Source organism: Pseudophryne corroboree, chromosome 3, assembly GCF_028390025.1.
Source record: "Pseudophryne corroboree isolate aPseCor3 chromosome 3, aPseCor3.hap2, whole genome shotgun sequence".
Classification (NCBI taxonomy): domain Eukaryota; kingdom Metazoa; phylum Chordata; class Amphibia; order Anura; family Myobatrachidae; genus Pseudophryne; species Pseudophryne corroboree.
Genome location: NC_086446.1, coordinates 555111 through 575496, shown reverse-complemented (window position 1 = coordinate 575496; position 20386 = coordinate 555111). Strand labels below are relative to the sequence as shown.

Below are 20386 nucleotides of genomic sequence, written 5' to 3'. Positions count from 1 at the left end.
AGGGACAGGTGAGTTTTTGGAGGTGCAGGTTTGATAATCAAGGGACAATTGATTCGAATGAAACGAAATTGTACCCTAGAAGCCACTTATCAAGAACAAGCAAATGGTCTCATGAGTACATTTTTGGAACAATGGTATCCCGAGGGAGTTGTCAAGAAAGCATATAATAAAGTTAATGAAATAGAAAGATCATCTCTGTTAAATATGAAATCATCAAAACAGAATACAAATAAAGAAAGAGATATCCGTTCGGCTAGGTTTGTTACACAATATAACGGATTTGCTAAAGAAATTAGAAATATAGTAAAAAATAACAACTTTATGCTACAAGATGATGTCCTGAAAACAGAAATCCACCCACAAGGTGGGGTTATTTTCAGGTCTGACAACCTGAAATCCAAATTGGTTCAGAGTCACTTTAAAAGAAAAAAAGAACCTATGGGTGATACTGGTTTAAATTGGCTACCAAATAAACCACCAGGATACCATAGATGTGGTAACATTAGGTGTCTAGTGTGTAAAAATACACCCAGGAAAGTAATGGAATTCACCTCCTCTGTGTCAGGAGAAAAGTTTCAGATAAAAGAATTCCTTAATTGTCAATCCTCTTATGTGATTTATATGTTGAGTTGTAAATGTGGAAAACAGTATATAGACCGAACAACACACACCTTCCACATTAGATATATGGAACATAGAAGGAAAATCTTGAGTGGCAACAAACTACATCCCCTCTCAAACCATATTGCTATGTGTCAGAATCAAGATCTTAATGGGTTATTAGCTGTAGCCATTGAACAAGTTAAAGTTACTAATAGAGGGGGGATCGATATGGAAGGCTGTGTAGAAAAGAGGCATTCTGGATCTACAGAATGAGCTCGCTCTCCCTTAACGGACTTAATGATGTTATTGAGATGAAGAACATCTGAAGCCCAATATACATCACCTCTAGTCCTCATTGTGTATTTCTCTTTTCTTTTTTGTTTTCCATCTTTATTAGTTTATTCAGTAAATTCATTTATCCATGAATAACACCACCAGAAATATATCTGGAGTAGATATACATGGAATACTGAATAAATGTATAGGAAATTATATTTAGGATAACTCTCTGTGAAAAAAATGTTTGGGACCAAATGGGGCCCAGTTCTCCTTGATGTCTAGATATGTTTTAATTATCAGAAATAGTATTATATTATGTTCTTCTCTTATGTACAGAAAGGAATAGGTCTATATTTGTATATATACTTAGTTAATATGAGTGTGCACAGAACTTTTTAGAATAAAAATTAAAGTATGTGTATTTTTATGTAAATATTCTATATATTCTCTTGTCCTGATAAGAATAGTGAGATGTATATAGATACTAATTATTTTAAAAATGAACTATTGTGGCTGCTAATATGTGGAACAAGAGAGGCGTCCACAGCGAAACAAACATGAGGTATTATGATTGAACAGGTGCGGTAATTAAAACCGCGACGAGTGCACTCCATACCAAGGAGGCTTGAGATACAGGTAGTGCGTCTGTGCGGTCAATATGCCGCGGGGTTTGAATAGCCACCAAGAGGTACAGAAGAATACTTCTGAAGAAGCCGCTGAAACCGGAAGATGGGGAAACGCGTCAATCTGCATCGGGCTATATCTTCAATTGCGCTTTGAGGTAACTCCACGCTCGGACCATCCAGTTATAGCCTCCCAGAGAAGGCTGCCATGTAAGGTTTAATAGCAGTTTTCATAAGGGGAAAAAAAGGGAAGGGAGGGAATGGGAATAGACTGCTTCTGCACAAGTTTTATTCTGTATAATGTCCCCAATTGTTCATATTGTCATTGAGTAGAATCTAGAGGATGGGGGTGCTGCCTAAGACAATAATACCAGAATACAAAAGAACGAAAGAACAAAATTGTCTTTTACATTGGCACACTTGGAGCACGTATGTTTTCAATATGATTGTTTAGTTTAAAACTTAACCTTTATTCATTATTTTCCTAAAATATCCTGTCTTATGAAATATAAACATGTATATATAAAGAATATAATTTAATAAAATAAATTACAATATCACATGGGCTCACTGTATTCTTTTTCCATTGTATTAAGTAGATATATAGTGTGACTGTATAGTTATCTGAGCTTCACGTTGAATTTTATTTCAGGGGGCAATGATTATCTATATACTGAGTTTGCTCTGAATGCATACACAAGTCCTGCTACAACTATAATATAGAAAGGTTATAGAGAGATAAATTTCATGTGAGTGTTTTCGGAACACATTATGGTTTGTACACTAAAAAAATCCTAAACAGAAAAGTCAGAATTTTTATATTCTGTTATATCCAATAAATGGACTCTTTTTCCTTACTGAAAACATTAATAAAGGAGGAGACAAAGAAAAGAGCATATCCACGCACCACGTCTATTGTGTAAACAAGTAATGTGTCCAACGTCTATTGATAAGGATATTCAATCTGCATATGAGCCTCTCTGAGGTATATCCTCTTTTATGCGTTCCAGGATACGATCTTATGCCTTATCTGGTACACAGACTAATCCCAATTGAACCCACTAATAATGATATACAGAACCCTAATGAATAATACTTGATATTCCAAGTTGCTACTTGTCACATTTAAGAAGAAAAAAAGAAAGAAGGGTCTGTATCATATTTTCATAAGTAGGTATTCTTATTCTAAATCTCTTAAACACGTTTACTGACAGTGGGTTGGAAAAATCTATTTATTTGAAAAGGTTCAATGTCTCATCCAATTGTACGTGTCACTTATATTTCAAGATGTGTATTATATCCCATCATTTCTCTCCACCAGTTCTCAAATTGCAGGTGCTGGATATTTTGTGTATTCTTTCATTCCAGAAATAAATTTCTTATTAGGATTCAGATATATATATATATATATATATATATATATATATACACACACACATATGTATTCAGTGCGGAATTAAGATCATAATAGTGATGCTAATCAGTAAGAACGGGAACAAACAGGGGTCTTTATAAATATCTCAACTATGTCTAATTTGTATCCAAATATTTCCCAATACTGCAATAGTTCTCCTGTTGATACAGTGTGAAAAGATACAGTGTGAAAAGACCTTTGTAACAATTATAAGTGAGTTGTAGATAAAAGTGTCTCCTATGTTCCATTTTTAGCTAAACATACAATGCATATTTATATAGATGCTGCTAGTAAATCGGAGCTGAGACACATAACGGACTTGTATAAACAATTCTACACTATTTGGGATTTAAATACAATTATTCACCACAGTGAGTTCAATATTATTTTAATCCTCTATTAATACAATGTAACAAAGGTTTTATAACTCTTGCAGGTCAATTAGAGGGAAATATATCCCTTATGTTTCATTAAGCAGTATGTCATAGTATCATGCTCGCAATCTGAATCTGTGTTGCCCATATGATATACAGCTGACATTCCCTCTTAACTGATAGCAAAATATCACAATATTATGCATGCAGCCTAAATATATGCTGACTATATGGTATATATCCAACATTCCTTTTCAACTAATTTGCTATGGCCCCCCCATTTTCAGTCAATATTAGTGAATTGTGCTATTACATATTGTCACATTTTTAAAAAGAAAACAACAGTGAGCCCAAGAAATGCCGGCGTGCACGTTTCACAAACAGGCTTCGTCAGGGCGAACCAGATTGCTCTCAGCAGTAGAGATTTAAAATCTCAAATAGCCAATACGAGCGGGTACAGAGGACATTTGACCATCTTATCCAATGATAACCTATCCCGGACTGACGCTCGGGATGCCGGGAGATGTAGTCTCATTCTTCTGCAGGTTTAATAGCACCAAGTAGCCAGGGAGAAGGAGTGTCTGACATTTGTGTGGAGGGTGTGTATTTTCAAGTCCCCCAGAAAAGACTGCAATTAAAAGGCACGACACCAGCAGCCGGGGAGGACGTTCTTGTGCTTCATAGCCTCAAGCCCTATTAGGGACATACAAGTTATCTTGCCAGATTAGTCCATATACTTACGTTTAAATATTGATTGAACTTGTGGACATTGGATTTTAATATAGAATTCAATTATCTACAACATCTTAAAATCCTTGGTTGTTATTATCTTTACAAGGAAGGATTCTTCTAAATACTTGTAACCAATTGGTCTTTATTTTTAATGAGATATTTCAATGTAACATATAGATTCCTGTAAAGCAGCAGGTGTGGCAATTATAATTAGCAGAGATTAAAGTGTAATAATATTGATACATTTATAAAAGCTATAAGGTAATAAAAAAATATATAAATAGAGCTTTTCCATTTTGCTACGCCTCTGGTCCAAGACATATAGTTCATATTTTGTTGAATTGTTCAGTGCGGAGATATTACCGGCCGGTGATGTGTTCTATTGTTGTTTACACATATTGTTTGAAGTATTGAATTCATTTTAAATAAAAATACTTATAAATTGAATAGAATTTTTGCTATTCCTGTGTGCTGCAATATTGTTTTGGTTAGGTAACAGCCTGGCTGCTGCATTCTGTACAAGCTACAAGCGGTGCAATTCTTTTGCTGGGAGACCCAGGTAGAGGACATTGCAGTAGTCTATGTGTGATGATACAAATACATGTATGACTGTAGGTAGATCTTCTGAGGGAAATAAGTGCTGGAGTCTGGCTATGTTCCTCAGATGCAGATCTGATTGTGGCAGAATCCAATGTCTAAGTGTCACTCCACCATCTAGGACACCAAGATTCCGCGCAGGATCAGCATTTTGTAACTCTGAACCCACAAGCGCAAGTCTGGTTGGTTTGCAAAGCTGAGATGTAGCCCTGCCCTTTGTTGGTGAGCTTCTATCATAAGGACCTGTTTCGCCAGGACTGCGTCACAGCCAACTGGCCTCACCCACACTTGGAGCTCAGCTAGAAAACCATTTAGGGTTCTCAGTACCTGGAGCAAAAGACAGGTCATCTGTATAGCAGTGGTAGATGATGGCATGACATCTGATTATTTCACCCAGTGGTAACATGTATATTGCAAAAAGCATAGGATAAGAACCTTGAAGAACGCATGGCAATGATGAGTATACTCCAGAAGATTAAAATGGTTCCTCACCTGAGTGATGTCTATTGTGTGCAACAAGAGCTGATTTATTTCTCAGAGTATAGAAATGGCCTCTCACCTGTGTGAGTTCGCTGATGTCTAACAAGATGTGATTTCTGTGTAAAACATTTGCCACACTCAGAGCAAGAAAATGGCTTCTCACCTGTGTGAGTTTGCTGATGTCTAAAAAGATGTGATTTCCGTGTAAAACATTTCCCACACTCAGAGCAAGAAAATGGCTTCTCACCTGTGTGACTTCTGTGATGTATAACAAGAAGCGATTTACTTACACAACATTTCCCACACTCAGAGCAAGAAAACAGCTTCTCACCTGTGTGACTTCTGTGATGTATAACAAGATTTGATTTGTGTGGAAAACATTTCCCACACTCAGAACATGGAAATGGTTTCTCACCTGTGTGACTTTGCTGATGTATAACAAGTTGTGATTTTTGTCCAAAACATTTCCCGCACGCAGAACATGGAAATGGCTTCTCACCTGTGTGACTTCTCTGATGTATAACAAGATTTGATTTGTCTGGAAAACATTTCCCACACTCAGAACATGAAAATGGCTTCTCACCTGTGTGACTTCTGTGATGTCTAACAAGATGTGATTTCCGTGTAAAACATTTCCCGCACTCAGAACATGGAAATGGCTTCTCACCTGTGTGACTTTTCTGATGTCTAACAAGTTGTGATTTCCCTGAAAAACATTTCCCGCACTCAGAACATGTAAATGGCTTCTCACCTGTGTGACTTCTGTGATGTCTAACAAGATGTGCTTTACTTACACAACATTTCCCACACTCAGAGCAAGAAAACAGCTTCTCACCTGTGTGACTTCTGTGATGTATAACAAGATTTGATTTGTGTGCAAAACATTTCCCACACTCAGAACATGGAAATGGCTTCTCACCTGTGTGACTTTTCTGATGTATAACAAGTTGTGATTTCCCTGAAAAACATTTCCCGCACTCAGAACATGTAAATGGCTTCTCACCTGTGTGACTTCTGTGATGTCTAACAAGATGTGCTTTACTTACACAACATTTCCCACACTCAGAGCAAGAAAACAGCTTCTCACCTGTGTGACTTCTGTGATGTATAACAAGATCTGATTTGTATGTAAAACATTTCCCACACTCAGAACATATATGTGGCCGCTCACCTGCCTTAGCTGTGTGTGGGTTAATACACTTTGTGTTCTGTGTAAAACATTTGGCATCTACAGAACACTGAAACACTGTATCTACTGTCAGAGCTGTAACAGATGCACCAATATCAGAGTGATCAGGAGAACATTTCCCAGGATCAGACGGATCAGCTGATAGAGCTGGATGTATAATTGGGGTAATGGGTTTATCTCCTGGAGAATCCTGTCTACTGTCATTATCTCCTATTTCACAATCCGGGGATAACATTAGATGTCCTTCTGAGATATTCCTGCTTGTGTGTCCATCTGCTGGAAATAAAATACATTATGGAAATGTGACATTTTCTGTAACAATATTAATCTTGTAAACAATAGGAGAAGACGACTCTCTGGGACACTTAATTGTAAGTGTGTGTGTATATTAAATCATAACTTTTAAAGAAGGCTTTATAATATTGTCTTAGATGATCATTGTGTCCAGCCTCCTGAGAACACTCACAATAACAAATGTAATAATAAGAATTTACTCACCGGTAATTCTATTTCTCGTAGTCCGTAGTGGATGCTGGGGACTCCGTAAGGACCATGGGAATAGACGCGCTCCGCAGGAGACTGGGCACTCTAAGAAAGATTTAGGACTACCTGGTGTGCACTGGCTCCTCCCCCTATGACCCTCCTCCAAGCCTCAGTTAGGACACTGTGCCCGGAAGAGCTGACACTATAAGGAAGGATCTTGAATCCCGGGTAAAACTCATACCAGCCACACCAATCACACCATATAACTCGTGATAGGAACCCCGGTTTACAGTATGATAACAAGGGAGCCTCTGAACAGATGGCTCGCAATAACAACCCGATTTGTGTAACAATAACTATGTACAAGTATTGCAGACAATCCGCACTTGGGATGGGCACCCAGCATCCACTACGGACTACGAGAAATAGAATTACCAGTGAGTAAATTCTTATTTTATCTGACGTCCTAGTGGATGCTGGGGACTCCGTAAAGACCATGGGGATTATACCAAAGCTCCCAAACGGGCGGGAGAGTGCGGATGACTCTGCAGCACTGAATGAGAGAACTCCAGGTCGTCCTCAGCCAGTGTATAAAATTTATAGAATTTTGCAAACGTGTTTGCCCCTGACCAAGTAGCAGCTCGGCAAAGTTGTAAAGCCGAGACCCCTCGGGCAGCCGCCCAAGATGAGCCCACCTTCCTTGTGGAATGGGCTTTTACAGATTTAGGCTGCGGTAATCCCACCGCAGAATGCGCCAGCTGAATAGTGCTACAAATCCAGCGCGCGATAGTCTGCTTAGAAGCAGGTGCACCTAGCTTGTTGGGTGCATATAGAATAAACAGCGAGTCAGTTTTTCTGACTCCAGCTGTCCTGGAAACATACATTTTCAGGGCCCTGACTACGACCAGCAACTTGGAATCCTCCAAGTCCCTAGTAGCCGCAGGCACCACAATAGGTTAGTTCAAGTGAAAAGCTGATACCACCTTCGGGAGAAACTGAGGACGAGTCCTCAACTCTGCCCTATCCATATGGAAAATCAGATAGGGGCTTTTACAGGACAAAGCCGCCAATTCTGACACACGTCTGGCCGAAGCCAGAGCCAACAACATAACCACTTTCCACGTGAGATATTTTAAATCCACAGTCTTAAGTGGCTCAAACCAATGTGATTTTAGAAACTCCAAAACCACATTGAGATCCCAAGGTGCCACTGGAGGCACAAAAGGAGGTTGAATATGCAGAACTCCCTTGACAAAGGTCTGAACTTCAGGCAGTGAAGCCAGTTCTTTCTGGAAGAAAATCGACAGGGCCGAGATCTGGACTTTAATGGACCCCAATTTGAGGCCCAAAGTCACACCTGCTTGCAGGAAATGTAGGAATCGACCCAGTTGAAATTCCTCCGTTGGGGCCTTCTTGGCCTCACACCAAGCAACATATTTTTGCCAAATGCGGTGATAATGTTTTGCGGTGACATCCTTCCTGGCCTTGATCAGGGTAGGGATGACTTCCTCCGGAATGCCTTTTTCCTTTAGGATCCGGCGTTCAACCGCCATGCCGTCAACGCAGCCGCGGTAAGTCTTGGAACAGACAGGGTCCCTGCTGCAGCAGGTCTTGTCTGAGCGGCAGAGGCCAAGGGTCCTCTGCAAGCATCTCTTGAAGTTCCGGGTACCAAGCTCTTCTTGGCCAATCCGGAGCCACGAGAATAGTTCTCACTCCTCGCCTTGTTATTATTCTCAGTACCTTGGGTATGAGAGGCAGAGGAGGAAACACATAAACCGACTGGTACACCCATGGTGTCACTAGAGCGTCCACTGCGATCGCCTGAGGGTCCCTTGACCTGGCGCAATACCGTTTTAACTTTTTGTTGAGGCGGGACGCCATCATGTCCACCTGTGGTTTTTCCCAACGGTTTACCAGCATTCGGAAAACTTCTGGATGAAGTCCCCATTCTCCCGGGTGGAGGTCGTGCCTGCTAAGGAAGTCTGCTTCCCAGTTGTCCACTCCCGGAATGAATACTGCTGTCAGTGCTAACACATGATTCTCTGCCCATCGGAGAATCCTTGTGGCTTCTGTCATCGCCCTCCTGCTTCTTGTGCCGCCCTGTCTGTTTACATGGGCGACCGCCGTGATGTTGTCAGATTGGATCAGTACCGGCTGGTTCTGAAGCAGGGGTCTTGCTTGGCTTAGGGCATTGTAAATGGCCCTTAGCTCCAGAATATTTATGTGAAGCAAAATCTCATGATTTGACCACAGGCCTTGGAAATTTCTTCCGTGTGTGACTGCCCCCCAGCCCCGAAGGCTGGCATCCGTGGTCACCAGGACCCAGTCCTGTATTCCGAATCTGCGGCCCTCTAGTAGATGAGCCGTCTGCAGCCACCACAGCAGCGACACCCTTGTTCTTGCTGTTGCATCTGGAGATGGGACCCGGACCATTTGTCCAACAGGTCCCACTGGAAAGTCCTTGCGTGGAACCTTCCGAATGGAATTGCCTCGTACGAAGATACCATTTTTCCCAGTACTCGTGTGCATTGATGTACCGACACCTGACAAGGTTTTAGGATGTCTCTGACCACTGGAAGAAACACTCTTTTCTGGTCTGTGTCCAGAATCATTCCCAGGAACAGAAGACGTGTCGTCGGGACCAGCTGTGACTTTGGAATGTTGAGAATCCAGCCGTGCTGTTGTAGCACTTCCCGAGAAAGTGCTAGCCCCACTACCAACTGTTCCCTGGACCTCGCCTTTATCAGGAGATCGTCCAAGTACGGGATAATTGAAAACTCCTTTCTTGCGAAGGAGAATCATCATTTCGGCCATTACCTTGGTAAAGACCCTCGGTGCCGTGGACAACCCAAACGGCAGCGTCTGGAACTGATAGTGACAGTCCTGTACCACAAATCTGAGGTACTCCTGGTGAGGAGGGTAAATGGGGACATGTAGGTACGCATCCTTGATGTCCAGGGAGACCATGTAATCCCCCTCGTCCAGGCTCGCAATAACCGCCCTGAGCAATTCCATCTTGAACTTGAACCTTTTGATATAAGTGTTCAAGGATTTTAAATTTAAGATGGGTCTCACCGAACCGTCCGGTTTCGGTACCACAAACATTGTGGAATAGTAACCCTTTCCTTGCTGAAGGAGGGGTACCTTGACAATCACTTGTTGTGAATACAGTTTTTTAATAGCCACCAACACTGCCTCCCTGGCAGAGGGAGTTGCCGGTAAGGCAGATTTTAGGAAACGGCAGGGGGGAGACGTCTCGAATTCCAGCCTGTACCCCTGAAGTACTACCTGAAGGACCCAGGGATCCACCTGTGAGAGAGCCCACTGTGCGCTGAAATTTCTGAGACGGGCCCCCACCGTACCTGGGTCCGCCTGAGCAGCCCCAGCGTCATGCTGTGGACTTACCGGACGCAGGGGAGGACTTCTGCTCTTGGGAACTAGCTGTGTGTTGCAGCTTTTTTCCTCTACCTCTGGTTTTCGGCAGAAAGGATGAGCCTCTGGCCCTCTTGCTTTTCTGGGGCCGAAAGGACTGTACCTGATAATACGGTGCTTTCTTTTGCTGTGGGGCAGCCTGTGGCAAAAAGGTCGATTTCCAAGCAGTAGCTGTGGACACGAGGTCCGAAAGACCATCCCCAAACAGTTCCACCCCCTTATAGGGCAAAACTTCCATGTGCCGCTTTGAGTCGGCATCGCCAGAGCATTGCCGAGTCCATAACCCCCTTCTGGCGGCAATTGACATAGCGCTTATTCTTGATGCCAGCCGGCAAATATCCCTCTGTGCATCACGCATGTATAAGACGGCGTCTTTTATATGCTCAATCGTCAGCAAAATATTGTCCCTATCCATGGTATCAATATTATCCGACAGGGAATCCGACCACGCAGCAGCAGCACTGCACATCCAAGCTGATGCAATCGCTGGTCGCAATATAATGCCCGTGTGTGTGTGTATATAGCTTTTAGGGTAGCTTCCTGCTTTCTATCAGCAGGTTCCTTCAGGGTGGCCGTATCCGGAGACGGTAGTGCCACCTTCTTTGATAAGCGTGTCAGCGCTTTATCTACCCTAGGGGGTGTTTCCCAACGTGACCTATCCTCTAGCGGGAAAGGGTACGCTGCCAATAACCGTTTTGAAATTATCAATTTCTTATCTGGGGAAGTCCACGCTTCCTCACACACCTCATTTAATTCTTCAGATGCAGGAAAAACTACAGGTAGTTTTTTCTCACCAAACATAATACCCTTTTTTGTGGTACCTGGGGTATTATCAGAAATGTGTAAAACATTTTTCATTACCTCAATCATGTAACGGGTGGACCTATTGGAGGGTACACTAGTCTCATCATCGTCGACACTGGAGTCGGTATCCGTGTCGACGTCTGTATCTGTCACCATGAGGTAGCGGGCGTTTTAAAGCCCCTGATGACATTTGAGACGCTGGAACAGGCACAAGCTGTGTAGCCGGCTGTCCTATGTCGTCAAACCTTTTGTGCAAGGAGTTGACACTTTCACGCAATCCCTTCCATAAGTCCAACCACACAGGTGTCGACCCCTCAGGGGGTGACATCACATTCACAGGCATTTGCTCCGCCTCCACATCATTTTCTTCCTCATACATGTCGACACAGCAGTACCGACACCCAGCAGACACACAGGGAATGCTCTTACAGAGGACAGGACCCCACAAAGCCCTTTGGGGAGACAGAGGGAGAGTATGCCAGCACACACCAGAGCGCTATATATCACAGGGATATCACCCATAGAAACGTGTTTTCCCCTTATAGCTGCATAAATATACTTATACTACGCCTAATTTGTGCCCCCCCTCTCTTTTTTACCCTTTTCTGTAGTGCAGGACTGCAGGGGAGAGCCAGGGAGCTTCCTTCCAGCGGAGCTGTGAGGGAAAAATGGCGCCAGTGTGCTGAGGGAGAAGGCCCCGCCCCTTTTTCGGCGGGCTTTCTCCCGCTATTGTAAAAGATCTGGCAGGGGTTAATAAGCACTTATATAGCCTCTGGGGCTATATATGGTGCCAGTTTGCCAGCCAAGGTGTTAGTATTGCTGCTCAGGGGGCCCCCCCCCCCAGCGCCCTGCACCCATCAGTGACCGCAGTGTGTGGTGTGCATGAGGAGCAATGGCGCACAGCTGCAGTGCTGTGCGCTACCTTGGAGAAGACAGAAGTCTTCAGCCGCCGATTTTCCGGACCACCTTCTTGCTTCTGGCTCTGTAAGGGGGACGGCGGTGCGGCTCCGGAAACGGATGACGAGGTCGGGTCCTGTGTTTGATCCCTCTGGAGCTAATGGTGTCCAGTAGCCTAAGAAGCCCAAGCTACCACCACTTAAGTAGGTTCGCTTCTTCTCCCCTTAGTCCCTCGTTGCAGTGAGCCTGTTGCCAGCAGGTCTCACTGAAAATAAAAAACCTAAACTATACTTTCTTTCTAGGAGCTCAGGAGAGCCCCTAGTGTGCATCCAGCTCGGCCGGGCACAGAAATCTAACTGGGGCTTGGAGGAGGGTCATAGGGGGAGGAGCCAGTGCACACCAGGTAGTCCTAAATCTTTCTTAGATGTGCCCAGTCTCCTGCGGAGCCGTATTCCCCATGGTCCTTACGGAGTCCCCAGCATCCACTAGGACGTCAGAGAAATTATAATAAGACTTAGATATATCTCTCTCTTGTACTGGTAACTAACCATGAAGTATATATGGAGATATAGTCACTCGTTAAGTCCTATGTCAGCACCAATGTAAAACAATGGATGGGGAACATATCGTATGAATTGGAGATTCTAGATGAACAATAACATCAGTCATATGAGCTGATGGATCAGGGAAATGTCTCCTAACGTTACTCCTGGAAGCATTGGTAAGGTAGCATTCCTTTATGTGTGTGCTCATACGCTGGTAAGCCTGTACATGTGTTACTCACCCTTATATAAGGTATATTGCTACAGCAGAGCAGGTGTGGAACAAGGTACTTTACATGCAATACACCATATAATACACTGCAAGCATCATCTGCTAGGTTATAATCTACTTTCTCTTACATCCTAGAGGATGCTGGGGTCCATTTAGTACCATGGGGTACAGACGGGTCCTTTGGGAGCCACTGGCACTTTAAGAGTTTAATAGTGTGGGAATGCCCCTCCTTCTATGCCCCTCCTACCAGACTCAGTTTAGAAAATGTGCCCGGAGGAGCCGGTCACAGCTAGGGGAGCTCCTAGGACTTTTCTTAGTTTTTTATTTTCTAGAGTTAGTTAGGTTACAGGAAGGCTGCTGGCAACAGCCTCCCTGCTTCGTGGGACTTAGGGGAGGAAGTAGGAACCAACTTCCTGAAGAGTTAATGGTTCCCTAGTCCGCTGACAGGGCACTGAGCTCCTGAGGGTGCTGATCGCAAGACCACGAGGCGACTGCTCACTCCCGCAGCACTGCCGCCACCCCCTAACAGAGCCAGAAGAAAGAAAAGTGGGGAGTACAGCGCCAGCGTCCCGGTTAGCGGGTCACTGGCGGGTATGACGGCACAAGGGTGGGAGCGCAGCTCTGACAGGCTGTGCTCCAGGAAGGCTCAGCAACACACAGTGTAGGAGCTTTAAGGGGCGTCCTGAGCCAGTGCAGATAAACCCTACACTGGTCACGCAGATAACAGGCGCTAATCCTCCTGTTATCACTAAAATCCTCAGGCCAGTATAAACAATTAGTGCAGGAAGCCATGCGCCATTACAAGGGGCGGGGCTTCCTCTCAGAGTGGAACCAGCACTCACCAGCGCCATTTTTTCTCTGCAGATCATAGGAACTAGGACACTGACAGGGAGCGCTGCCCTCCCTATTAAGGTTAGTCAGCACCGGGCTTTTATCATAATAACTGCCTATATCATGTGATCAAGCTCTCGGAGCGAAACGCGTATCACTTCCGGTCCTGGCGCCCGAACTTCCGGTCGCATGGACCACGGCCGCCGGAGCCTCACTCATCGAATCCTGCCTCGTCCACCAGTCTGAAGGTCTCCTGAAGGGGTGGGGTAAGACAGCGATCGGCTGTTGGCCGAAAACGGGCTTTCCCTGCTCAGCTACGGCTCTCCGCCTTCTCCCATAAGGTTTACCATGCACCTCCCCACCTAACAGAGGAAAGTGGTCAAATTTGTGTTGCATGATATATCCATATATCTATATATTTATGATCATTTTGCTCAACATTTCCTTTGGTGCATAACTACTGGGTAACTTTTAGGTAAAGGTGAAGGAGGAACCCTCTCACAATGGACAGGTGTCATTTGCAATTACCATATATGCTCTAATTAACAGGGTTATTATTATATTGTAGATACATTTGCTATTGTCCTTATTATTGTGGAGATTATAAAACCCTCTTGTTGCTTGGGCTGTTTTGGGAGCACATTTGCAATAGAGCTTCCATTTATTGTGCCATTTGAGGGCACCATAAAGCCCTCCTACCGCTCAGGCTGTTTTTGGGTACACAATTGTAAAGAGATTAAAAAAAATTGTTTTTGGTAACATTCATTTCAAGATCCCAGAATCAGCATCAATATTTGAAGTTAGAATACCACTGACCAGATCTCTCAACAAGAATCTGTAAATCCACCATATTATCACTATTCACTATTATTTTTTCCTAATATCCATTTATTCTGTGATTGATCCTGGGTCCTAACATAATCGGTAAACAGTGCGCCTAGGAGACAGACTTACCTATGGTCAGACCGCACTGAGTATGCCCAAACTCGTCTGATCTTGGAACCCAAGCACTGCAGGGCCTGGTCAGTACCTGGATGGGGAACCACCAGGGAATACTAGGTACCGTAGGTATTTTACTCTCCAGCAGTTAAAGCAACTTGGGACCCACTATCAACCGGATCTCAGGCCAATAGCAATTGTCAGATCATATCGGACTCGATGTAGTGACCCACATTCATATAAATTCCTGATTACAGAGGATGTATATGAATTCTCTCTATGAATGAGGATTTGCTTATTTTCGCTCACCTATATCACCAGTTTGCCCATAATAGGTATAACGGTACTGGCAAACACTTATGCTCTTTAATTATGGATGCCAGCTCTCGCCCTTTTTCTTAAAGTATATATCAATAAAAGTTAATTTTTAATAAATTCATCATTTCAATTTTCTAAAGTGTGCCCAGGAAAAGGCCTATAGTTCCTTTTTTGGTCCTTTGTCTTCTCTTAAGGACCATACCCATTGTTATATAGTTGTCATAACTATTTTTCTGGAGCACCACCAACTATTTGCTGAAGCTATTATTTAAGTAGGCCTTTATGTTGGTTTAATAACAGTACTTCTAAATTTACTAAACCGAAATTGTTACATCCTGTGCAGATTTACTTCTTTTTGCTAAGACTCTCTGAAGGTACTCTGGGGGGAACTGTGTCTGACATTTTCCTGTGTGTGTGTATCCACATTACCATGTCTAAGGACTCTGTGTCCTGTGCTGCAGTGTGTATCTTCTCCTGAGGAGTCTTTTCCATGTACTCAGGACTGCAATGTGCTGTCTCGGCATTCTGAATCCGAACCTCCATGGGTGGATTCTTTAAGGGAAATGATATCCCAGATTTCAACAAGGATGTCACATACTGAGAAAGAGACGCAGGTTTTGAGACAATCTGTGGTGGGTTTGAAGTATTCAGCTCCCACTACTTCATCTAAAACCCCACCTACATACCCCCAAAAAACGTACACTTGCCCAGATAATGAAAGCTGACACTGATACCGACAGAGGACAATGATGGGGATATGCAAGGGGGGGGGGGGGGGGGGGTAGCCCTTGCTAAAGGGGTGCAGCTACTGACTGAAGCCATTAGGGATGTTTTGCATATTTCTGAGAAAGTTCCGGAACAAGTAGAGGAATCTTATTTTACAGTAAATAAGAAGTCCTCGCCTACCTTCCCTGCTTCTAAGGAGTTAAACTCCTTGTTTGAAAAATCCCGGGAAAACACAGAGAAAAAATTCAAGATCCCTAAAAGAATTCTCATTGCTTTCCCTTTCCCTGAAGTGGATAGGAAGAAGTGGGAAAATCCACCTATAGTAGACGCTTCTGTATCTAGGCTGTCTAAAAAGGTGGTTTTATCCGTCGCTGGTTCAACCGCCTTAAAGGAGCCGACTGATCGCAAGATTGAAACTACGCTCAAATCACTATACACAGCTACAGGCGTGGCTTTAAGGCCCACTATTGCTTGTGCGTGGATTTCTGAAGCCATAGTAAAGTGATCAGGCACCTTACTAGAGGACTGAGATACTATGGATAGGAGTGACATTGACTTGTTTTTACAGGATTCTGCAGGTTTCATGGTGGAGGTCATGAAGGACATTGGCCTGCTACTTCCATGGCTGTCTCGGCATGCAGAGGACTCTGGCTACGCCAATGGACTGCGGATGCAGTATCCAAGAAAAGTGTGGAGAAGCTGCCATTCACAGGTCAGGCACTATTTGGGGACGCACTGGATGCGTGGATTTCCACGGCGACTGCGGGTAATTCAACATTTCTTCCCTCCGCAGCACCACCAGCTAGGAAATCTTATCATACACCTACACTGCAGTCCTTTTGGACCGCAAAATTTTTAAAATCCAAACCCTCTCCAAACCTTCTTTAAAGGAGGTTGGGGAAGATCTAAAAAACCTCACCAACAGGTTCCCAGGAATAGAAACCAGGTCCTGCTTCCTCCAAATACTAAGAATGACGGTGGACCTCTCAGCCTGGAGATCAGGCAGGTGGGAGCGAGACTAAAAGATTTCAGTCACATCTGAGCGTCATCATGCCTAGACCCCTGGGTGATGGATATTGTTACCCAGGGGTACAGACTGGAGTTTCAGGAACACCTACATCACAGATTCTTCAAATCAGGCTTACCAGCTTCGCTGACAGAAAGTGCTATCCTACAGGAAGCCATTCAAAAATTGTACGAACAAATGTCATTGTTCCAGTTCCACCTCACCCAAAAACCAAGGGTTATTACTCAAACCTGTTTGTGGTACCAAAACCGGACGGTTCGGTAAGGCCTATATTGAACCTGAAGTCGTTGAACCCCTAACTTGAGGGTTTTCCAATTCAAGATAGAGTCTCTGAGAGTGGTGATCTCAGGTCTGGAGGAGGGGGAATTCCTAGTATCCCTGGATATCAAGGATGCGTACCTTCACATTCTGATCTGGCCACCTCACCAGGCCTATCTATGGTTTGCACTACAGGACTGTCACTATCAGTTCCAGACATTGTCATTTGGCCTATCCACAGCACCGAGGGTGTTCACTAAGGTCATGGCGGAGATAATGTTCCTCCTACGCAAACAGGGAGTGAACATAATTCCATATCTGGATTATCTGCTGATAGAGGCATCTTCCAAAGAGAAGCTGTCGCAGAGTATTGCGCTCTCAACTCAACTACTCTGGGATCATGGGTGGATCCTGAACCTTCCAACGTCACATTTGGAACCGACAAGGAGACTGCCCTTCCTGGGGCTGATACTCAACACGGAAATGCAGAGGGTGTTTCTACCGGTGGAGAAAACGTTGGTGATCCAATCAATGGTCAGGGATGTCTTGAAACTTCCCCGGGTATCTGTTCAGGGCCGTCTTTTCGTATGGCTCAATGGTCTCTTGCCAAAGGGCCCCAGGAGTAAAAGGGCCCTAGGCTGATAGCTGAGGGTCCCCTCTTTCCAAGGTTACCAGATTTTTGAAAAATCGGCACTGGGGAACCGGAGATATCTGACTTCAAAACAGTGGTCCCCATCCAAGCCATTTAATTGTCCTTCCCAGCAAGATATCTCGGGTTCTGTCTGACTTAGATTTTTTCTGAGGGTATACGCAAAAAGCTGTGACTCTCCCCTTTTGGTGAACACTGGCAGCTTGTCTCTACTATGCCCAGAACCAGGGATATCAGCCTTCAAGCAGCTTGTCTCTGCTCCAGCTCCACACGCCTGGTATGCAATTTTATATTTTTTTGTTGGTGGATTGCTCTGGCACCTGAACTCTGATCCCCAAGTCCCCATTACCTCCTGGGACTCTAGTTTTTTGCATCCCATTAAAGTTAAGAAATCTATTTCCAGGAACTGAAGATATCTGCAGTCAAGCAAGCTGTCCTCCGGGCAGAAAATTATTAATATTAAGCCCACTCCACTATCAACCCCTCCCCTACGTATTAAACATTCCCTACCAACCTGAAAGTCATGTACCAGGGCCCCGTCATTCAGCCCAATGTCCCCTTCTACAGTTTAGTGTTCTCATTCCTGCCCCTTCTGTGCAGTAAAGGAGTAATTAGCAGAAATTATTTCTACAGGTCTTACATGCTGAGCAAAAAATAGAACACCCCCTATCGCCCGTGGGACATCAAAGCTGCCGCTGACAGCACCCCCACCCCTACTGCTGGAGGATGGGTAGGGGCCCCACTGCATTGCTGTGCCCAGGGGTGTACACTGCTGTTAAGATAGCTCTGTATCTGTTCATCAGTGTATTCACCTTCTGGGGAATACACTATGGAAGAATCCATGCACGGTTCTTCCAGCTGGATCTCCTGGACAAGTGGTCGGGATCGCATCTTCACATGCACCAGCGGATATGCCTGTCGCCGAAAGCCAGAATTTCACTACTCTGGTGGCTGCAAACTTCTCACCTGCTCGAGGGCCGCAGGTTCTGGATTAAGAATTGGATTTTTCTAACCACGGATGCAAGCCTCAAAGGTTGGGAGCAGTCACACAGGGGGAAAACTTCCAAGGAAAGTGGTCAAGCCAGGAATCGGTCCTTCCAATAAAATTCTGGAACTAAGGGTCATATACAATGGCCTTCTACAAGCGGCTCATCTTCTGCAAGATCGAGCCATTCAGGTTTAGTTGGACAACGTCACAGCGGTGTCCTACATAAACAGGCAGGGTGGAGTGAAGAGCAGGGCTGCAATGTCAGAGGTTACAAGAATCCTCCTCTGGGCAGAAAGACACGCGCTGGCGCTGTCGGCGATCTTCATTCCGGGAGTGAACAACTGGGAAGCGGACTTCCTCAGCAGATACGATCTCCATCCAGGAGAGTGTGGACTTCATCAAGAAGTATTTGCAGACGTAACGTGTCTTTAGGGAACTCCTCAAACAGACATGATGGCGTCACGCCTCAACATAAAGCTTCAGAGGTATTGTACCAGGTCTCGGGACCCTCAGGCAGTAGCAGTAGACGCTCGGGTAACACCGTGGGTGTTCAAATCGGTCTACACGGAACGATTGCCTGTCATCACTCCAGCATTGTTCCGGCATTTTCCTCCTCTCCTCCTAACCCATGGTGCTACGGGTGAATCTGGTGGAACTGTGAAATATAGAGGACATACACGTGGGGTTCCTGTGCAGCCAGATATGCTACCCTGTGCCACTGCATCCTAGTACCCTCTCCTCTCCTGCCTTATTACTGACCTGGTTCACCCGCCCAGTTTTTTCTGATTTGGGCTTCCCTGCCAGAAGTGGTCATCTTCAAAACTGGCAATATAGCCACATGCCCTCCTCAAACCAACCGCTTGTCTGGGAGCTACAGACACTGCCAGCCCATGATCAGTGCCCTTCACTACAGTCTTGGTGATTTCCGGCAGGGACTTCCGAATGAAGACAGCCGACAGAGCGCTTACGTGATTTTCCGCCCAGCGAAGAATCCTGGTGGCTTCCGCCATCGCGACTCTGCTTCTTGTCCCGCCTTGGCGGTTCACATGAGCCACTGCTGTGACATTGTCTGATTGAATCAGAACCGGTAGGTTTCGAAGAAGACTATCCGCTTGTCGAAGGCCGTTGTAAATGGCCCTGAGTTCCAACACAGTGATGTGTAGACAGGACTCCTGGTCTGACCACAGTCCCTGAAAAGGTCTTCCTTGTGTGACTGCTCCCCATCCTCGGAGGCTCGCGTCCGTGGTAACCAGGATCCAATCCTGAATTCCGAACCTGCGACCCTCCAGCTGGTGAGTACTTCGCAACCACCACAGGAAAGACACTCTGGCCCCTGGGGACAGTTATTTTCCGATGTAAGTGCAGATGGGACCCCGACCACTTGTCCAGAAGGTCCCATTGAAAAGTCCTTGCATGGAACCTTCCGAAGGGAATGGCCTCGTAGGCCGCCACCATTTTCCCAGAACTCGAGTGCATTGGTGAACTGACACCCTTTTCATTTTAGCAGGTCTCTGACCATGTTCTGGATGTCATGGGCTTTCTCCAGTGGGAGGAAGAGCTTCACTTGTTCCGTATCCAGTATATACCTAGGAACGTTAGTCGAGTTGTCGGAATCAACTGTGACTTCGGTAGATTCAGAATCCAACCGTGTTGCTGGAGCACTCTCAGAGAGAGCGCCACACTGCTCAGCAATTTCTCTCTGGATGTCGCTTTTATTAGGAGATCGTCCAAGTATGGGATAATTGTGACTCCATGCTTGCGCAGGACCACCATAATTTCCGCCATTATCTTGGTGAAAATCCTCGGAGCCGTGGAAAGCCCAAACGGCAACGTCTGAAATTGGTAATGACAATCCTGTACAGCGAATCTCAGGTATTCCTGTTAGGGAGGGGGGAGGGGGGGTTATATGGGGACTTGAAGGTACGCATCCTTTATGTCCAGAGACCCCATAAACTCCCCCTCCTCCATA

General features: G+C 44.9%; 1 protein-coding gene and 1 pseudogene across 6 annotated transcripts in view; one reads left to right on the top strand and one right to left on the bottom strand.

The window, feature by feature from the left end:
• Positions 1–3291: 3291 nt before the first annotated feature.
• The window catches only part of LOC135054475 (zinc finger protein ZFP2-like), a 56520-nt gene continuing 39425 nt past the window's right edge, over positions 3292–20386 (bottom strand). For 5 of the 6 annotated variants that reach the window (XM_063957574.1, XM_063957575.1, XM_063957573.1 and 2 more), the window contains one exon: positions 3292–6567. In XM_063957574.1, coding sequence (XP_063813644.1) covers positions 5150–6567 — 1418 coding nt within the window. In that variant the 3' untranslated portion in view covers positions 3292–5149. The remainder of the gene's footprint in view (positions 6568–20386) is intronic. The other variant, XM_063957579.1, reaches the window with a different exon arrangement.
• Positions 14465–14583, top strand: LOC134897357 (5S ribosomal RNA; annotated as a pseudogene).